This window comes from Geotrypetes seraphini, chromosome 6, assembly GCF_902459505.1.
Source record: "Geotrypetes seraphini chromosome 6, aGeoSer1.1, whole genome shotgun sequence".
Taxonomy (NCBI): Eukaryota; Metazoa; Chordata; class Amphibia; order Gymnophiona; family Dermophiidae; genus Geotrypetes; species Geotrypetes seraphini.
Genome location: NC_047089.1, coordinates 40,752,431 through 40,771,592, shown reverse-complemented (window position 1 = coordinate 40,771,592; position 19,162 = coordinate 40,752,431). Strand labels below are relative to the sequence as shown.

At 39.5% G+C, this 19,162-nt stretch overlaps 1 protein-coding gene across 5 annotated transcripts in view; it reads right to left on the bottom strand.

Moving 5' to 3' along the window:
* Nucleotides 1–542: 542 nt before the first annotated feature.
* Nucleotides 543–19,162, bottom strand: part of PARP4 (poly(ADP-ribose) polymerase family member 4) — a 172,621-nt gene continuing 154,001 nt past the window's right edge. For all 5 annotated transcript variants that reach the window (XM_033947750.1, XM_033947753.1, XM_033947754.1 and 2 more), the window contains 4 exons: nucleotides 17,102–17,224; nucleotides 9,431–9,533; nucleotides 4,713–4,845; nucleotides 543–1,350 (listed from right to left, as the gene is read on the bottom strand). In XM_033947750.1, coding sequence (XP_033803641.1) covers nucleotides 1,167–1,350; nucleotides 4,713–4,845; nucleotides 9,431–9,533; nucleotides 17,102–17,224 — 543 coding nt within the window. In that variant the 3' untranslated portion in view covers nucleotides 543–1,166. The remainder of the gene's footprint in view (nucleotides 1,351–4,712; nucleotides 4,846–9,430; nucleotides 9,534–17,101; nucleotides 17,225–19,162) is intronic.

Sequence of the window (19,162 nt, the reverse complement as noted above, 5' to 3'; positions counted from 1 at the left end):
AAGCCTGGGATTGAATGCTACTACACTAAGGGCTAGATTTAATAATATGATTTAATGTGCACCGATGCAATGTACTTTAGTGGCATTTGTGCAAGTTAGTAAATTGGAAGCACGCAGGACAGGGAAATACATTCAGGATTCTCTCTTGAGACTCCAATAAAAAAGTATAATCAAATTTAAATATAGTAATATATACTCCCCATCCAAAGTGTTATAAACCTGTGAGTCCCTTTCCCCTTGAGAGCTCTGAGAGTGAGTCCCCAAATCCTCATTCCATGTTGTCCTTCTAAAATGGTAAAACAGGGAGAAGCAAAATTTATGCAATCAAATTACAGATAAATTAGATGACATCAAGAATTACTGTAATCATTTTGCAAAATATTTTAGAATTTATTTCCTATCAAAGGTTCTAAAAATAAAAAAAATCAAACTGATATTTAGATTAAAATATTAAAAAATGTATTTTAACATTTGTGACCTATTAAGTGAAAAGGTACCAAATGTGAGGTTTCAAATAAGAGATAAAGGTTTTAAAAGTTTGAAAGGGTATAAAAGGACTATACAATTTATTTTCACAACTTTGATGTTTTTCATGTTTTACAAAAATCCATATATAGATCCTCATTAATTTATATATAAAGAGAAATTGAGAAAAAATTTTTTTGAAACATATCTTCTGATATATCTCACAGTAGATATTCTAAATACTCATGATATTATTAATTTCATTTTGTTTATGTACTCTAAGGTAAGACCTCAGTGGCTGCATCTGTACAGAACAAGATCTGTTGTTGTACAGTTCCAGCGTAGCTAGCCTCCTCATTGGTGTTGCCTTCGCTATTTCTCTTAGATTAAATATTCTTAGATTCAGTATATCTTTATATATTAAATTAATTATAACTTAGCTTTCTTTGCTTGGGTGCTTAAACTGAACTCCCGTTTAAGCGCCCAAGCAAAGAAAGCTAAGCTATGAAGAGAAAAAGGCTATTTGGATAATCAATTTTCTTACCTTTCCGATTTTAATACAATGACAAGGTCCTATAAACTGCAGATATATTATGACAATTTGTAAAAACACATGCTTATTTGATTTTGTAATTATTGTGCCTGTTAAATCAATTAAATGTTTCAGGCAACATTAAATACCAAACAGTACTCTAGCACTGTCAGAACTTAATTGCCTTCAGAAGAGGTGAGTTGACCTCAATTGGGTCAATACGTAATAGCTGCCGAGTGAATGAGTCCCAGTCCTTTCCCAATTCAAGCCGACTGCATATGGTTGGATATTGTCTATCTGTCTTTCTTGCCCATGTCACAGCTTTTTGTAAATTCCAATGAACAGCATCGGATCTAGGAAACCAGATACAAAAGTTAAATACTACATGCAGGGCTTAATGTTGAGGGGGAGGGGAATGGGAATGGGAATGGCCTAGAGCAGCGTTCCTAACTTCTTCAACTCAAATACACCCTAAATTGAACAAATTTAATTTGAGTACCCCCGATCTCAATCAGCAGAGATTCTGAAGTAGCCATTTTATTCTTATAACAAATACAGGTAATTGGAAATGGCATACAGACCATGACACAGTTGGTATGATCTGTTATATTTCACTCTCATAAAAACTGGCCCCTTTGACAGGTGCTATGTTCTTACAAACTAAGTTGCTACTCCTTGGGTATTGGCCAGGTAGAAGGGACCTGGATTGGCCACTGTGCGAATGAGCTACTGGGCTTGATGGACTATTGGTCTGACACAGTAAGGCTATTCTTATGAGTAAAATTGAACAATGAGACTTACAGAGAGTCTATTTATAATGACAGGAGAAACAAAAAAAGTGTTTTCTCTCAATGGTGGCTGTGTTCTTTGTCACATACCAGACACGTCATAGTAAAACATGTGCCCTACCAATTGTTGTCTGCTGAAAGAGGTCGGTTACCTGCACAAAAGTAAAGAACTTGTCCATAGAGACCAATTAGATACCTTGTTTCATTTGAAACTTGACTGGTCATTATGACAGCTTCTCCACTTTTGGGAATAATTTATTTGCTTTTATTTCTTTTCATAAAGAGTTCCCAGTGAACCAAGACCCCTTTCTATGCACATAGCAAATTAAAACTAAAAAAACCCAAAACACCCCACATAATAATTGCACAGAAGTGCAAACCATCTTCAAAATATACAGGAATGTAACCACCACACCCCCTTAAACTCAAGTGTGGCCTACTACCTCTTTTAGCATTCTGTGCTTATAACATTTAGAAATTAACACAGTATTATTTGTTATATTTCATGCTCAAGTCTAAAACCAGCTCTAGCAGATACGGTTAGAATATGTTAGTTTTTGACATTACAATACATTACAAATAAAATTACTTTTTCTACCTTTATTGACTAGTCATTTTTCTAATGCTAGTTCCAGTCTCTGGTTTATGCTTTGTGCTTGTGTCTGCTCTTCCTGCTGCTTCTCTGAGTTTGGGAGGTTCCCACTCCCAAGAAACATAGTAAGAAAGGTTCAGCACCCCCAACATAGCATCCCCCAAACAAGAGGAACAGCCCCAACATATCACTTCTCATCCTCAGAGAAACAGCAAGAGACATTCAATGGCTCTATCATATCACCTATCAGTAGAAGCTTATAGGTTAAGGATGCCAAGCCCTTCCGTTTTTCTGAGATTGGGAGGTTTCCACCCCTGGAGAAACAGCAAGAGGGGCTTAGCCCCAATATATTACATCTCACCCCAAAGCAATAAGAAGAGGTGCTCAACAACTCCATCATATTACCGGTTAGTGAGAGCTTATAGATTGGGAGGGACACAAGAAGACAAACCTAGCAGCCCAAGGATATTGACACATCTTCAAAGAAACAAGAGGAGCTTGGCAGCTCCATTCAGTTCTCTAATGTCACCTGCCTATCCAAAACCATTCTCTTCGCCTCATCATGTCCTCTTTGTTATCATTTCCCAAACTTCCTTCATACCACACCCTTAATTTATCTCTCCCCTTCACCTCTTTTTAGAAATGCTTTTCTTTTTCCATACTGCCCTGGCACCTCTTGTAACCCCACCATCACTTTTTTTTTTCCTGTACCCAAAGATTTTTTTTACCCTTAATCAGTGATGAGGCTGCAAGTTCTGGACTGAGGAACCAGAGCAAGACTGCAGCCACAGCTGTGATTTGGCCTTCTGCCCTGACTGCATGACCAGTGGTTTGGAGGAGGTCAGGGGAAAGCAGAGATTATTATGTCCTTTTGTGCTGTAGTAAAGTGTTTAGAAGCAATTTTAGTGGGGTGGTGAACATGTGTCTGATAGGATGTTTGGTTTGTTTTGTTTTTAGTACCCCTCCTGAAGAAGCCATCCGGTGAAACCCGGGTTGGGGAGTCGGTGAATCTGTTTGCATGTTGTTGTAACTTTAAGGAGGTGCCTGGAGCAGCGGTTGATTGTTTCCCACCATAAACCAAGATAAGTCATTACAGTTTTTTTCTACACAGATTTGGTTTATTGTATGCGCTGTACTGGTTCTGGTGGGTGAGACTGTGAACATTATGATGGTCTCTCTGCACAGCTACTCCGTGATCTTTGTTCACTGGGATAAAGTTGTGGGTCTGAATGTTCACTTTGTATAAGTCATATTCATGAATTGAACATATTTGAGACTTATAAAATATTTTTAGGTGATCAATGATAGTGCATATATTTGATAATTTGATTACCCTCGTTTTTTTTTTTAGATAAAAATTTATAAACAAAGCCCTGCCAGCTGAACATCTCTCTCTAGTTCAGCAGCCAGAACTTTGATTTATAAGGAAGGAATAAGCTAAATATTGCAGTACTGAGGCTTCTATGGAAGCTGTGGGGACGGTGACGGGGTGATGAATGGGATGGCAGTGACGGTGACGAGGCGGTGAAGGCGATGGTGGGCCGGGGACGGGGCAGTGACGGGGACAGATTTTTCCCCTGTGTCATTCTCTAATTGTAATCTTTCAGTTGGAAAAAAAGCAAAACATAAAATGGCTTCTCCCCTATCCATGCAGAGTCAGCCACCACAAACCCTCAGCAGAATGTGGGTCCTCCCAACCAAAACCTTTCCACCTGCCCTCCCTGGGGCTATGTTTAAATGCCCTGGTCTAGTAGCCTCTTCTGAGTAAACGTGATCACCAGTTACTCTTGCTCCTGCTGAAGGGCCCAGTAGCCATTTTGAGACTGCTCCTGCCTATGCTTGTTCTGGCCACTGGAACCTCCCATAACACTTGTAAGGCTGATGTTTGAAGTCCTGGCAGCCATTTTGGCTGAGGAATCGCTTTTGTCCAGAAGAGCACCAGGGCATTTAAAGGTACAATTGAGGAAGACCTCTGTGTTGTCATGAGGCGAGGGAAAACATTTTGGTTTCAACTGAAAATACATTTGCATTTTTGGCCAAAACCCGAACCCAGATTTCAGGACAGTTTTGGTCACCATAATATATCCCAGTTCTAGTTTCAGTTTTGATGGAAGCACAAAGAAGGAAACTGGGAAATTGTTGTACTTCTTCATCCCTTGCCCTATGGAAAGCATTTTTACCCCCCCCCCCCCCAAATTCTAATAACACATGACTCTATTCTCAAACCCTACAGGATTCAGTATGATAGAATTAAAGGTATTATAATTTTAAACAAGGAACAGAAAATACATTCCGACTACATAGTAACATATCTTATTCTATTTTGTGAACAAACCTCTTAGTGGATAAGTCATCCAGTTTCATCAGAGACTTGAAGGTTATCAATTGTAGCACTTGTGTGAACCTTAGAAGCTGTAGCACTAGAAGAGTGGCAATCAACTGCAGTACCTCTTCTTTTCCTCTAGGGCCTAGAAGAAAACATGTAATTTTCCTGATCAGCTGTAAAATCTCATGATAAGCGCTTACAAAGATGAAGGAGTAGAATATGGGTATCGGTGAAGCTCACTGAATGGTATACAGTTTCAGCATTAGTTGCATAGCACAGCGATTACCTTGTCTATTAACCTGTGCTTTTGGCAGTTTGTAAAAAGCCAAAATACCTTAAATTATTTTCTTCTTGTTATATAAATTAAATAAACACGTATTTACATTATTATTCTCGGATTTAAGTATTACGCATTTGTCCCGTATCACTAAGGCTGTATACCAGCAGTCATGTGTAAGGACTTGGCAATTATATATGAGTATGTCCAAAGTCATAGAATGATAGGCTAAAAGATCACATTATTAATGTCTGCAATGCTGGAACCAAACCAAAATTTTGTAAGTAAAAAGGAGTACAAAATAAACAACTTTGTTGGTCTTGTCTTATTCAACCTGGTATGCTACTGACAGCACTGAAAAATTAATTTGCAGAGCTATTGTTTATGATTTGTAATTTATCACTAAATATCTAGCATGGTATTAGAAGACTGGAGGGTGGGCAATGTATTTGCACTAATATTTAAAAAGGGTTCCAAAGGTGATCTGAGAAATTATAGACTGGTGAATCTGATGTTGGTGCCAGGCAAAATGGTAGACACCATTATAAAGAACATAATGATAGAGCATATGTGTGGAGTGGAGGAGTGGCTTTAGTGGTTAAAGAAGCTGACTCGGCACCCTGAGGTTCTGAGTTTGATTCCTATTGCAGCTCCTTGTGACTCTGGGCAAGTAACTTAACACTTCATTACCCCAGGTACAAAATAAGTACCAGTCTAAAATATGTAAACCATATAGAAAAACAATATACAAATCCCATCCCCCTTTAGCCCCCTATGTATAAGCATTGATTAATGAGACAAAGTCAACATGGATTTAATCAAGGGAAATCTTACCTCACTATCTATTGCATTTTTTTGAAGGTACAGAGAAGGGTGACAAAAATGGTAAAAGGGAAGGGACGACTTCCCCATGAGGAAAGGCTAAAGCAGCTAGGGCTCTTCAACCTGGAAAAGAGACAGCCCAGGGGAGATTTGATAGAGGTCTATAAAATACTGTGGAATGGAATGAGTAGATGCGACTTGCTCGTTTACTCTTTCCAAAAATATTAGGACTAGGAGGCAGGCAATTAAACAACTAAGTAGTAGGTTTAAAACAAACTGGATAAAATATTTCTTAATGTGTAATTAAACTCTGGAATTCATTGCCAAGGAATGTAGTGAAAGAAGCTTAACGGGGTTTAAAAAATGTTTAGATAATTTTATAAAACAAAAGTCCATAAGCCATTATTAAAATGCTTTGGGGATATTCTTAGGATAAGCAGCATAAAATCTTAGGATAATCAGCATAAAATCTATTTTACTCCTTGGGATCTTGCCAGGTTCTTGTGACTGGGCTTGATCAACCTTCAGTCTGTTCCAGTATGATAACTCTTATGTTCTTATGCTAGAGCATGTGCTCTTTTCCTGTCCTGTTGTATTTTCTTTTTGGCAACAAGTATGGCAGAAAATTGGCTCGATATTCCTGATGACCATACCTCTTACATTACATTCTCTAATGTTTTTTTTTCTTCTTTTAACTAATCTGGGAGCAGTATGATAGAAGTCCCAACGATTGCATTTTATCATGATGGGAATTGCCCTACAAGCGATCCTCAGGTGCAGGAAGAATGCTACACATATTCATTTTTGGTGGAACACTATTTACTATATAAATATGAAGCTATTAATTGATAGTACATAATTTAGTAGTCAACAATATGTGTCTTAAAACAAAAGGTAAAAACCCCCATCTAAACGAATTATTGTAAATCATTGAGAGTATGAATAACATCTAAAAGTAATGCAATATTTGAATGCAATTAAAATCATAAGTATAATTATTACATAAACCATGCTCTTAAAATATTTTACCAGAACACATTACAATCCAATTCAACATTTAAACCTTTAGAAGCAACAGTATTTACCATATTTTTCGCTCCATAAGATGCACTTTTTTTCCACCCAAAAGTGGGTGAAAATGTCGGTGTGTCTTATGCAGCTAAGATACAAATTTTTACCCTTCCCCGTACCGTTTTAAAACACCCCCTCAAACCTTTTTATAACAACTTCGCGCAGCAAAATTCTCCAGCCCTCGGTCTTTTGAAAAACTGTAGGCTGGAACATTGCAGTACTCAAACTCCCAGGAGGCAAGCGGCCGACAATCACCCAACTTCGCTTGCTGGCTTGCTTTTTCTGTTTGGCTGCAACACATTTCATGTTTCTACCCTGCCCCGCATGAGTTGGGCTGCAGTGAAGGGGCGGCTATAGCCGCTGGCTCTGGTTGTATGTCTGGAGTGTGGGAGCGCTGCTGGCAGGATAAATCCCCTGATGAGGTAAATTGTTGTCAGGGAGCGCCAGGCATCCGTCCTCACTCAGTCGCCGCCAGGTGACGAGGGCTCAGTCCTGCTAGACTGTCTACTGCTGCTGATAGGGCAGAGGTTCGGCTCTTAGGCCCCCTTTTATTAAACCATGCTAGGGGTTTGTAGTGCTGGGAGCCGTGTTGAATGCCCCGCACTGCTCCCGACGCTCATAAAGTTCCTATGAGCATCAGGAGCAGTGCGGCTCCCGGTGCTACACACCGCTAGCACGGTTTAATAAAAGGGGTACTGCGATGTTGTTGCTGTGGAGAGGCTCGTGTGGCATCACCCTGGAGAACGAGGAAGGGCGACAGGTGAAGGGAAAAGGAGGGGGTGAAAAGAGTCCTGAGCCTTAGGTTATTTCTGCGAGAGTAGAGAAGTGGATGAGGTGGGGCACAAAGAAAAGTGCATTTTTGCTCTGCCTCAGATGCTTGGTCCTCAACAACAGATTTTTTAAAAGGTACCATGGAGGCTGCCTATGGGTTTTTCACTCTATAAGACCCTATCCCGGCCTACCACTAGACCGTCAGAGGGGGTACAGGGCAGGGCGGTGGAAATTTTTTTTATTGGGTTTTATTCCTCTACAGGTGGGTGCGTCTTATGGTCAGATGCATCTTATAGAGCGAAAAATACAGTAATTCACATACTGAATATACCTCGGTTCTAATCTTAATAGCTGTTGATCAATGTCACATTCGTGCCATTGAGTGAACACTTTTTTAATAACAATAAATTTTATATCATCAATGCTATGTTCAGCGGACATCCAACGCTGGACTAAGGGTGCTGATTTGACATTTCTTAAAATACAGCTCCTATGTTCTATTATTCTAGTTTTTAACATCCATTTTGTTTTCCCAATATAAACTGAATTACATGGGCAAATAAGTACATAAACTGTGTTGTGCAATTGGTATTAGATCTCAAAATAATAGTTGTTTCCTGATCAAGATGTTTAAAAGTGGATAGTGTCAGAGTGCTTACATACTGAACGAGAACCACAAGGCGCATGGCCTGCTTGAATTTGTGTAGCATCTTTATTTAAACTAGGGAGGGTCGATGGGACTAATCTTTCTTTTAAATTCTTATTTCCTGAATAGGCAACAATCAATTTATTTTCTCTAAATCATGCATGCTCTTTCAAGATAGACCACTGTTTTCTAATGATCTTTTGTATTTTATGTGAATGTTGTAAAAATTTCAATGTGCATATTAAATTGGGTTGGTTTTTGCGTGTATGATGATTTAGAAGGATGTCCCGATCACAGGCTACAACTCTATTGAAATTATGTTGTAAGCATTCTTTTGGATAGCTTTTATCTAAAAAAACTCTCAGTTAACACATTGGCTTGTGTGATGAAATCTCCAAAGTCCGAGCACAGTTTGCGTGCTCGGATACTGACTAAATGGTAAACTGGTCTTCAATTTCCTATTATGGAGACTAGAGAAATGTAGGTAACCATTCCTATATGTCACAAGGAGTCCAGGAGGAAGCAAACCCATGAAAGCACCACAAAGCAAAAAATAAATAAAAAAATAGTGGGATAAAATAGTGGGATGGGACAATGGTCTTTCCACAACAGACAAAGCCAACTGGATGATGTCAAAAGTGTTTATTAATATTCAAATCATCAAGATCCAACACAGTACTGTGTTTCGGCATAAAAATACACCTCCATCAAGGGTTCACATGTGCTGTGAGATGAACATTGCTGACGAATACACTTTGAAAATGTCTATAAAATGTAATCCAAAAGTAATGAAAAACATCTAAAACCGCATTAGAAACTGCTTAAACACTCTTGGAGAATGGCTTGGTGATTTTTAAGAATCCACCAGAGTGCTCATTTCATTATTGAAGAGCCCATTTGCAAGGCTGTGTCGGAGACTGCTAGAAAACTCACTAGACTGAGATAATCTGTTTTGATAATCTACCACTAAAATGCATGCAAGCTAAACCGTCAGAAACCAGTTTAGCGACCACGTTAAATTTTTGAGAATATGGGCCAAAGAGATTCTGATCTTTGGATATTGTCTAAGGTGTTGTCCTACTGTGAAGTTAATGTTTGTGCTGAAAACCTAATATTTGGTGAAACAGGCTTGAATTTTACCTAGTGAATGGATGCCCTTCTGAGCAAGGAAGACATTGCATAGGTAATTAACATCCACCTCCAACAAATCCCCAAGGTCTGGATTAAGATGCCAAAAACCAGTCTAGAAAACAAAAACAAAACAATTACAGATGCACAGATTTTCTTTAAAGGGTATAGGTGAACCACTTCCTGCACAAATTAAAATAATTATTATTAAAATTTCTGAGGTCACTATTCAGAAGCACAGCTGCCATTTAACTTTAAACATACAACTTATATATATGCATTTTCAGTGGCACTAGCCATATAAAGGAATGGCTTTGAAAATTCACATTTAACTTTAAATGTTTAGGCTAGATTTTTAAAAGCTAAACCTATTTACCCATTGATGCGTTTCTCAATAAAAATCTTTAAAAAAGGAAATAGAGAAAAAGAAGCATATTCTTTCTTCATAACAATCCATTATATAACAGGCACTCACCTCCCTCCTCATCTGTTTGTGGGGTTGGGTGGCTTCCCCTGCAATGACTCACCTCCCTCCCACCTTTATTGCCCTCCGGTTGGAGCTGAGAGGAAGACCAGTGATCCACCTGCTAGGCAGAAGGGAGAAGTGGGTTGTCCCTGGCAGTGCCCGAGAGGAAGCCTGTTCTATCCTTCCTCCTTCCTCACAGGCACTACAATGGGCAGCCCACATCTCCCTTCTTCCCAAAGACTTCAGGTGGGCTGCCCCAGGCTCCAACCAGAGGTAAGTGGAGGTGGGAGCCCCCTTCCCACCCCAAAACAACTGTGGAGAGAGGTGAATACCTGTTAGGGGATGAAGTAAAGGACTTTTGTGTGCAAGTATTTGGGTGTACAGAAGTCCTGTTCACTGAAAATACTTGCAATGAAAGGTCCTGTGCTGTGTCGGCTATGTTGAAACAGCTGTCCCAACACAGCCACTCTGAAAGGTGACTTACCCCGCTACATGCCTTAAGATTTACTTCTAGAAGAAATGGCTGAGGAGAGCGGGGTGTAGGTGGTATATATGGGTTGAGTACTTGAGTAGGTGGTTAAAAGACATGGGAGGTGATGTGGTTTTGTGTGGAGAGACATGGGGGTGTTGTAGGAACAGGTTATGAATTTGTTGGGAACATAGAAATGTGCAGGGTGTGAGATGGGTATTTATAGATGGAGACTGGAGGGGCAGTGTTCTCCAAACAGAAAGGGCTGAATCTATACACAGCCAACCAAATATTAATAAAATAAAAGCATGTTTAGATATTGAAGCAAAAGATAAACAACACAATTAAAACACTAAGGGAAGAAGTTATCAAGCTGCGTTAGGGCTCCAAGTTGTGTTATTTGCCCCTTAATGCATCTTAAATTATCTTAATACAGTGATAACCAAATCAATGCAGGGTAAATAATAATGAGATGCAAATGCATATAAAGCAGTTCATAATAATATGAATTCTATAACATGACTTGTGGTAAACACTGCAAGTCGCATTATAGCTGGATGAGTAACCCCAGCCAAAAGTTAGAGTTGTTTTACCATCCTTGGAGCACTGGCAACGTGGAGGGGGTTTTTATTGTCTGGCAAAAATGCTTTGAAATGCCCTAACAAAAGAACTTTATGGGGAAGGGTCAGTGGTGCATTTCAGAAAAGCACTAAAGGCCAACTTTTTCAGCAAGCTTTTGCAATCTCTCTCCTTGAAGGGCGGCATGGGGGGGGGGGAAAGACACAGTTATGTGTGTTGTTTGACAACTGTTGTTTTGCCTATTGTACTTATTCTATTTTTATTGTAGTGGTTTTTGGTTTCAATGACCCAATTGAGTGGTCTGTGTGTTTTCTACCAAATGAAGAAGTTCTTTTTTATGTTTTAACCCAGAGGTAGGGAACTCCGGTCCGCGAGAGCTGTATTCCAGTCGGGTTTTCAGGATTTCCCCAATGAATATGCATTGAAAGCCGTGCATGCAAATAGATCTCATGCATATTCATTGGGGAAATCCTGAAAACCCGACTGGAATACGGCTCTCGAGGACCAGAGTTCCCTACCCCTGTTTTATTTTGTAGTTTGATGCTTTGTAAACCACTTAAATTGTTTGGCAGGAAGCAGTGTATCAAGATTAAATAAACTATAAACATGACCCCAAGCAGTAGTACAGCAAGACTAACACTAAGGGCTAGATTCACTAACCTGCCCGAATCGGAACAATCCGTTTCCGATTCGGGCAGGTCCGACAAATTCAGGAACCTAAAATATGCAGATGGGAGTGACCAGAGGAACGCTCTCATCTGCCTGCACGGATCGCACATGCGCAGACCCATCTGAGCTGTGACTTTAAAAAAAACAACTTTAAACTTTTGCGAACCTGTGGGTTTAACCCACTTCAGGTTAAAACCACGGGCTTGCACAGGCAGTCGGGGCAGGCATGTTCGGGGCCCGACTCTCCTGCTCCTATCTGCCGCCGCCTCTTCCCTTCCAGTGCGAGACCGCGGGTTTAAAGCTGTCGCTGCACTGCGGCGTGCAGCCCCGCTTTAAAACCGCGGGCTTGCACTGCGGGGAAGGGTGGCAGAGAGCAGGAGAGATCGGGGCAGAGCAGGGTGGCATTCAGCTCGGTTTTGCATCCCATAAGTCCATTGGAAATCTCCAGTGTGGGAGAGTCGGGGCAGGCAGGCAGGGGGTTCGGGTTCGGGGCAGGCAAGATCGGGGCTGATAGGTTAGAAAGCAGGTTGGCAGAAGGCAGGGCAGTCGCAAAGGGCTTCAGCGACTGGTCCTCAGTTGCTCTTTTTTTGATCGGCCAGCCCAGTCGGTGTTGCAGGATTTTTTTTAGTGAATTGGGTCCCTGCCTACTTTGCAGGCCGTTGCCCTCATTTGCATGTGCGGATTGGAGGATGGTCGGCAGAGAGTGAATCGGGCCAAGGTCGCAAACCAATTGGTACACGATCGGTTTGCTTTGTGAATCTAGCCCTATGGGTGCTATTATGAGAGATGGCACCAGCAAAGGCAGGAGCGACTGGGAATCGCTTGTGCCTAGGACCCGCTGGAGTCCTAGGGGTTGGAGTTCTTTGGAGGATGGTGGTGTCTGTGAAGGGGCCTTCAGAAGTTAGGGCGTTGTATGGAACATGCTTTCAAATCAGGGGGTGTTTATGTAGAGGGGAGTTTCAGATGGGTGGTAAGTACTTAGGGCTTCAGATCAAGAAGTCATAATGGCAGCTGTCTAGACAGATGTGCTGTTTACGCTGCTCCCCAATTCCTCACCAAATTTTGCTGTCAAACCTTTTGTAAATTATCAAATATGTTGCTAAACACTCTCAGCACTGACAGAAGGCTTTTGGTCTGCAACTGTTGGCTAACATTTTTGTTATACCTGTTAAGACCTTGCAGCTGGCTAAGGACTGCAGCAAGCAAGCAAATGGCAGACAAAATAGCGACAGACCGGTTTGGGGGTCATTGGGTTCGGGCAGGGCTTCGTACTTTGGGTCAGGTCTGGGAGGACGGGGAGGTTATTTCCTTTGACCTTATGAAGAGTATGGGCTTATGACTAGGGATACCTTTGTGTAAACACAATTATGCACTTTTTTGTATAGGAGAGCATTTTGGGATCTGTCTGGGGGAGACGTTCCTGGAACGTGCTCTTCATTCTGGGGTGGGCAAGGAGGGTATCTCCCGGCTTTATCATGCCTTCTTGTTATGAGAGGCCCCAGAGGACCCTTATAGGGATGCTTGGGAAGGTGTTTTGGGGCTGAGAGGGAAACATGTGGCTGGTTTTTTTTTTATTCTTTATTAAGTTTTTCAACTACAATTGTGCAACAAATGATTCACAAATATGGATACTTAAAAACAAGCACAAAGGAACTTACAGACTTCAATATACAATTATATTATCCCCACCCTCCCACCTGATACACAAGTAAAATAAAACCCTAATAAAACTATTCATGAAATCCCTAAATCAAGTTCCCATTCCATTTCCCCCCCCTCCCTGGATGTGTATGTTTACATGTCTATAAAATAAAACTCATTTATTCCTCCTTACAAAATTTAGCCAGTGGCTCCCAAACATCCATAAAACTCTTGTAACGTCCCCATTGTATGGCCATGCAACGCTCCATTTTAAAGGTATAACACAGAGATTCCCACCAGAATGTGTAGCTCAGCTTATCCCAGTTTTTCCAGTTTCTTAAAAGAACAGCTTTTTCAAATTTCTATATCATATTCCCTCATAAAAAAATGGTTACAAAATGTACTATCACTGGTACCTTACAAGCTTCATCGGTTTGATCACATGATTTCTGATAGACGTTGGCGAGGTTGTGCTGTTCAGGGGGACTTTTTTTCACATGTGGTGATCCTGTCCAGTTATTCAGCCTTATTGGCATCAGGTGGGTCAACTGGTGGTGCGAGTGTTGCAGAAACATTGTCCTTTGCTCCCTGCTTGCTGAATGTACCCTTGCCGGGATATTAGAGGGCTGAACAGCGTTTGGTGGCATATATTTTTACAGCTACCCAGCTGGGGGTGGCTGCTAAGTGGAAGCAAACCAGATACCCTGGACTCTCTTTTCTGCATGCCAAGCTGGACTATCTACAGTTAATGTCTAAACTGACTGCCATTCGACATGCCACCTTGCCTGCCTATAGTAAAGTTTGGGATGTGTATGTGGACTGGAAAGCTCAATAAGGGTGACTTTGGATGCTGTTTCTAGAGAGTTAGAGCCATTGTTTGTATTAGCTGCAAGACTGTAGGGGTGGGGTGGGTTTGGGAGGGGTTGCTTTGTGGGATGGGTTGCTTTTATTGGGTTTGACTTTCTGCTGATATGAAGAATTCTTTTGGCTTGCATGTTTTTGCATTGCTTCAATAAATTTTTGAAAAATTAAAAAATAGCAAGAGACCATACAGTTCCTCCCATGATGATACTTCAAGATGTGTGACTAAGGAGCTTACTAAATCCAGAGCTGAGAAATATGGCCAGTGCCAGACAGACTTCTACAGTCTGTGCCCTGATTATGGTTATTCAAATCCCAAAGTGCACAAGAATTAATATGAAAAAGTATAGGACTTTCATTAGTCACCAAAACAAATGAGTTCAAATCAAATTAAACTCTAAAATCACATCGCGTTCCTCAGTATGCCACCCGTGATTAACGAATGGTAGCTGTCCTCATAGGAACCTTATCGTGTGTGATTTTATCTTTAAATATATTTTTTTACTTTTTTACTTTTTACTTTTTATATTTGTCAATAAGTTATAAAGTTTTATAAAATGCTTGTGCCTAATAATTTTAGCAACAATAGCATATAGTAGCAATTACTTAGCTTATATTTTAAAGACTGGGTCTGGTTCAATCCATGAACCAGACCCAGTCTTTAAAATATAAGCTAAGTAATTGCTACTATATGCTATTGTTGCTAAAATTATTAGGCACAAGCATTTTATAAAACTTTATAACTTATTGACAAATATAAAAAGTAAAAAGTAAAAAAGTAAAAAAATATATTTAAAGATAAAATCACACACGATAAGGTTCCTATGAGGACAGCTACCATTCGTTAATCACGGGTGGCATACTGAGGAACGCGATGTGATTTTAGAGTTTAATTTGATTTGAACTCATTTGTTTTGGTGACTAATGAAAGTCCTATACTTTTTCTGATTATGGTTAGACAGATCTGGATGGGCTGGAGTGGGCTTCAATGGCAACTCCAGTGGTTGGAGAGTATATGCTAAGTAGACTAATATAATCTATGCCCTGAAAATGGCAGGACATATTAAGACCAAGAATATATATATTATATTACATCATATGCTATGTATGAGTCTATCTTATTGGGCAGACTGGAAGGATCACAAAGGTTGTTATTTGCTGTCATCATCTACTATACGAGTATATTGCATGGGCTAGGAGGAGACCTTAAGGATCACATATAGAGAGTAACCGTGTTGTATAAGGCCACATGGATCAATGGGGGAAGAGTGTTTTGAATTAGTCATATGGACAAAGGAGGAGATACCATGAAGAAAGAATTAACCTTTTGGTAGGCCCTAGGCAAACAAGTATGTTGGACCCCCCCCCCCTTAATAAAAATACATTTGTAAACACCTGAAATCATGTTTGCATCTACATTTAATTATGTCACATTAATGTGAATATAACCAACTAAGTTTATACTACTGGGTACTTGTGATTTACATAATATGCTGGGCCTAATTAACCTTTGGTCTAACCTAGTATGGCACTTTTAAGGGTAAGGGAGTAGTTACTAAACTGTGTAATGGCCATATGTGTGTTCTTTGCTCCTTAACATGTTAAATGGCAATAACATGCATTATATTACCATAACACGTTACCACGGGACACATAGTAATGAGATGCAAAGAATGGAAATACATGCAAAACATCTCATTACTATGTAAACTGCATAATATGGATTCTGGTACAGGCACACTGACCCCTAGTGGTAACATCACAAGAATACATGCAAGAGGCTGCCAGTGCCATTTTGAATCTGGCAATGCCAGAGGCAGGGGCAATTGGGGATCGCACCTGCCTTAACCCTACTACATCCCAGTGATTTGTAAAGGTAGGCCCAGGAGGGCTTTGGAGGGGTCTCTCATCAGATGGGTGGGAGGCCTCAGGGGTAGGGGACCAAACTAATGATTGGCTCCTTCAAAATGTGGCCCAGAAATACTGGGCTGTGGGTTAACAGTCTGATGCTTCTGGGCAGTATGAATAAAACTACTTGCAAGGTTATTGCAAGTGGTGTTATTTATGTACCATGGGAATCATTTACCTGTGATACTGATCTACTGCAGGTTACCGATTCCCACAGTGAACTGAGGTGTGGTAAAAGCCAACCATTTACTGCAACTTAATAATTACCCCTCTAAATTACTACTACTACTACCACCATCAGTATAGTGCTACTGTACAGGCACAGTGCTGTAGGCATACACACAATTATAAGCCCTACTGAGCAGGGACTATCTATTCAAGCTGGAAAAACAGAGCAAATAAGAGAATTTGGGAGTTCTGTTTATTATTTCATTTATTTAAAAAGCTTATATTGCATTTTTTGGTATACAGCACTATAAGTACATTAAAACATAGACTAAAAATTAAATCTAATCTAAAACCATAAAACTATGTCCTTCCTCTCTTCCTCCCTCCATTAACTACATTTATTATGGTAAATGGTTAAAAAACACATGGATATTACCTGAAGATGAGCACCCTGTGAATTTGGCTCATAGGAATGGGTGGATAGTAAGTAGGGTGGGAGTGGGGTAACAGATAGTTTCTGTCATTTTCTTGGTGATTGTGGATTAGAAACAACCTGTGAGCACTGTTCTGTTCTTGTTTTGAGAAGATATTTAGGAAGGTCATGATGGATAAGTTACACCAATTTACTATATTGGACTTCTGTGCATATGTTCGCAACTTTTTATTTTGTGAAGCATTTTTTCTGCATAATATGTCGTCAATGTTTGGTGCTAATAAATACTTCTTCAAATAATAAAACCCCACAACCATACATGCAGTAAAACAATTTTAAGATGGCTTATAAATTCTTTATGTTGTTCAATGTAAATTAATCAATAAAATACTAATTGGTAAAAAAAAATCAAAACAACACACACATGGGTATGACAAGGAGAATAAGGAGATACATAAAACCTCAAAATGGCAGGTTTTAGCACTGTACCTGAGTTTGGAGTGCAAGTAAAGCTGTCCCAGTCGGTTCAAAATTTATCTTGTATGTCTTTGGAGGAATTGGTGGTTTTGGATCCATTAATTTCATTCCTGCTCTATGCCAATCAAGATCGGTCTGCATATAAGACAATAGAGGGATTCTCTTAACAATAAATAACCTGGACACACCAGAGAAATGGGGAGAGGGATGTTGTCAAGTAGTGCTGAAGAGGATTTGTGAAGGAATCATCCCTCCGGACCTCAAGTTAAGGAAAGTCCCCTGTGCTGCCCAAACATGATAGGATTAAAAGTCAAATATTTTAAAAATCAGGGTTTACTCCCCCCCAAGGGGAGGGAGGGCGGGGGGGGGGGGCATTTCTTCGTATGTTTCTATTCCCTTATGAAATGTTGGTTGGGTGGGTTTTTTTTATTGTTGTATGGATTTTGATTGATTATAAATGCATATATGATTAATATTATTTGTATAGATACTGTATTAAATTTTTGTTAGCTTTAGAAACTCAATAAAGATTTATTTTAAAAAAACAAAACTCAGGGTTCATAGTATTTATGTTATAGCCTTTAAAGGATTTAAAATGTTCATTATTTTTTAACATTCACATAATAGGTCACAATAGCCTTACAATATACAGAGGTATGCTTCTATGTGCAAATAATTTATAAGCTAGTTAAACCTCAGTTGACATTTGACCTCAGATACTAGTTCCTTGACTCTAGTGATATTGTTGTTCCTTAATGGGATGTTATGTTTGCATCTATCTTTAACATCACAAGTGACTCAATCAAGATATTAGATGGTGAATTGATGTTGTAAAGGAGGGAGGCAATGTACAATAATTATTGAAAATAAAAGAACAGTGCTGGATTTTTAGCTTGAACTCCCCTGGCCCCTATGGGGTTAAATGAGGAGTCAGAGTATGTCACTAGTATTTTGTCTCTATTGGATGTACGTCATTGTGTAACAAACAAAATAACATCAACTGGTACATTCAAAATAAAATACAGTATTTAGGAGAAGTAGCCTAACATTTAGTGCAGTGGAGCCAGGTTTGATACCCACTGCAGCTCCCCAAGATGCTGTGCTTGTCACTTAACCTTCCTTTGTCCCAGGTACAAAAATGTAGATTGTGAGCCCACTAGGGACAGAGAAAGTACCTGTATATAATGTAATGTAATGTAATGTATTTCTTATATACCGCTACATCCGTTAGGTTCTAAGCGGTTTGAAGAAAATTGCTTTGGTAGTACTACTAGGGACAGAGAAAGTAACTGCTTTGGTTGTACCACAGAAAGGAAGTATGTCAAATGCATTACCTAAATTGAGGCAGCTTCATTATTTAATAGATTGTTGGTCCAATTGTTGATTCTGCCCCAAATTAACTACTATAATTCATTTTGGAATTGTTGCTAGACTGCTAAATAGACTCTGGCTTTTACAGAATAACTGCTGAAAGCTGATTTTTAGATTTCATAAACATGAGAGGTTCTCCTCTACTGTTTAAATTGGTTACCTGATCAGGTCCACGTTCCTTTTAAAGTAGGATGCACTATTTTTTAAAAATGTTACATGGTTTCACGCCTGATTATATCTCTAATTTTGTTTACTAATTTCTAGAAATGTGAATTCTATTTTGCTTAATTTGCCATCATCTAAAGGTGTCCAATATAAACAGATTTGATTCTTCCTTCCTTTTTTTTAAAGTTATCAAACCATGGACGAGTCTACCTAAGCAGATAAAATATCAGTTTTCCTATTATTCCTTTCAAAACAAAATCCGCATATACTGTTTGCCTATCCCCGGGTGGCACAGGAAAGGCAATTTTCAGCCCTTGATTTTACCAAGAACCTCTTTACTTACCCAGATAAATTATTTTTAAAATTGTCTTTGTTACATATGAGTTACTGAATTATATTGTCTATGATCTTCAGTAAACCACAATTCATGCCACAATCAAAATTCTCATTTGAGACACCAAGGAATATTTATTTCTCTTGGGGGGAAATTGGAAGAAAACAAAACAAAACATTGTTGAATTTGCATTTTAGATTTTA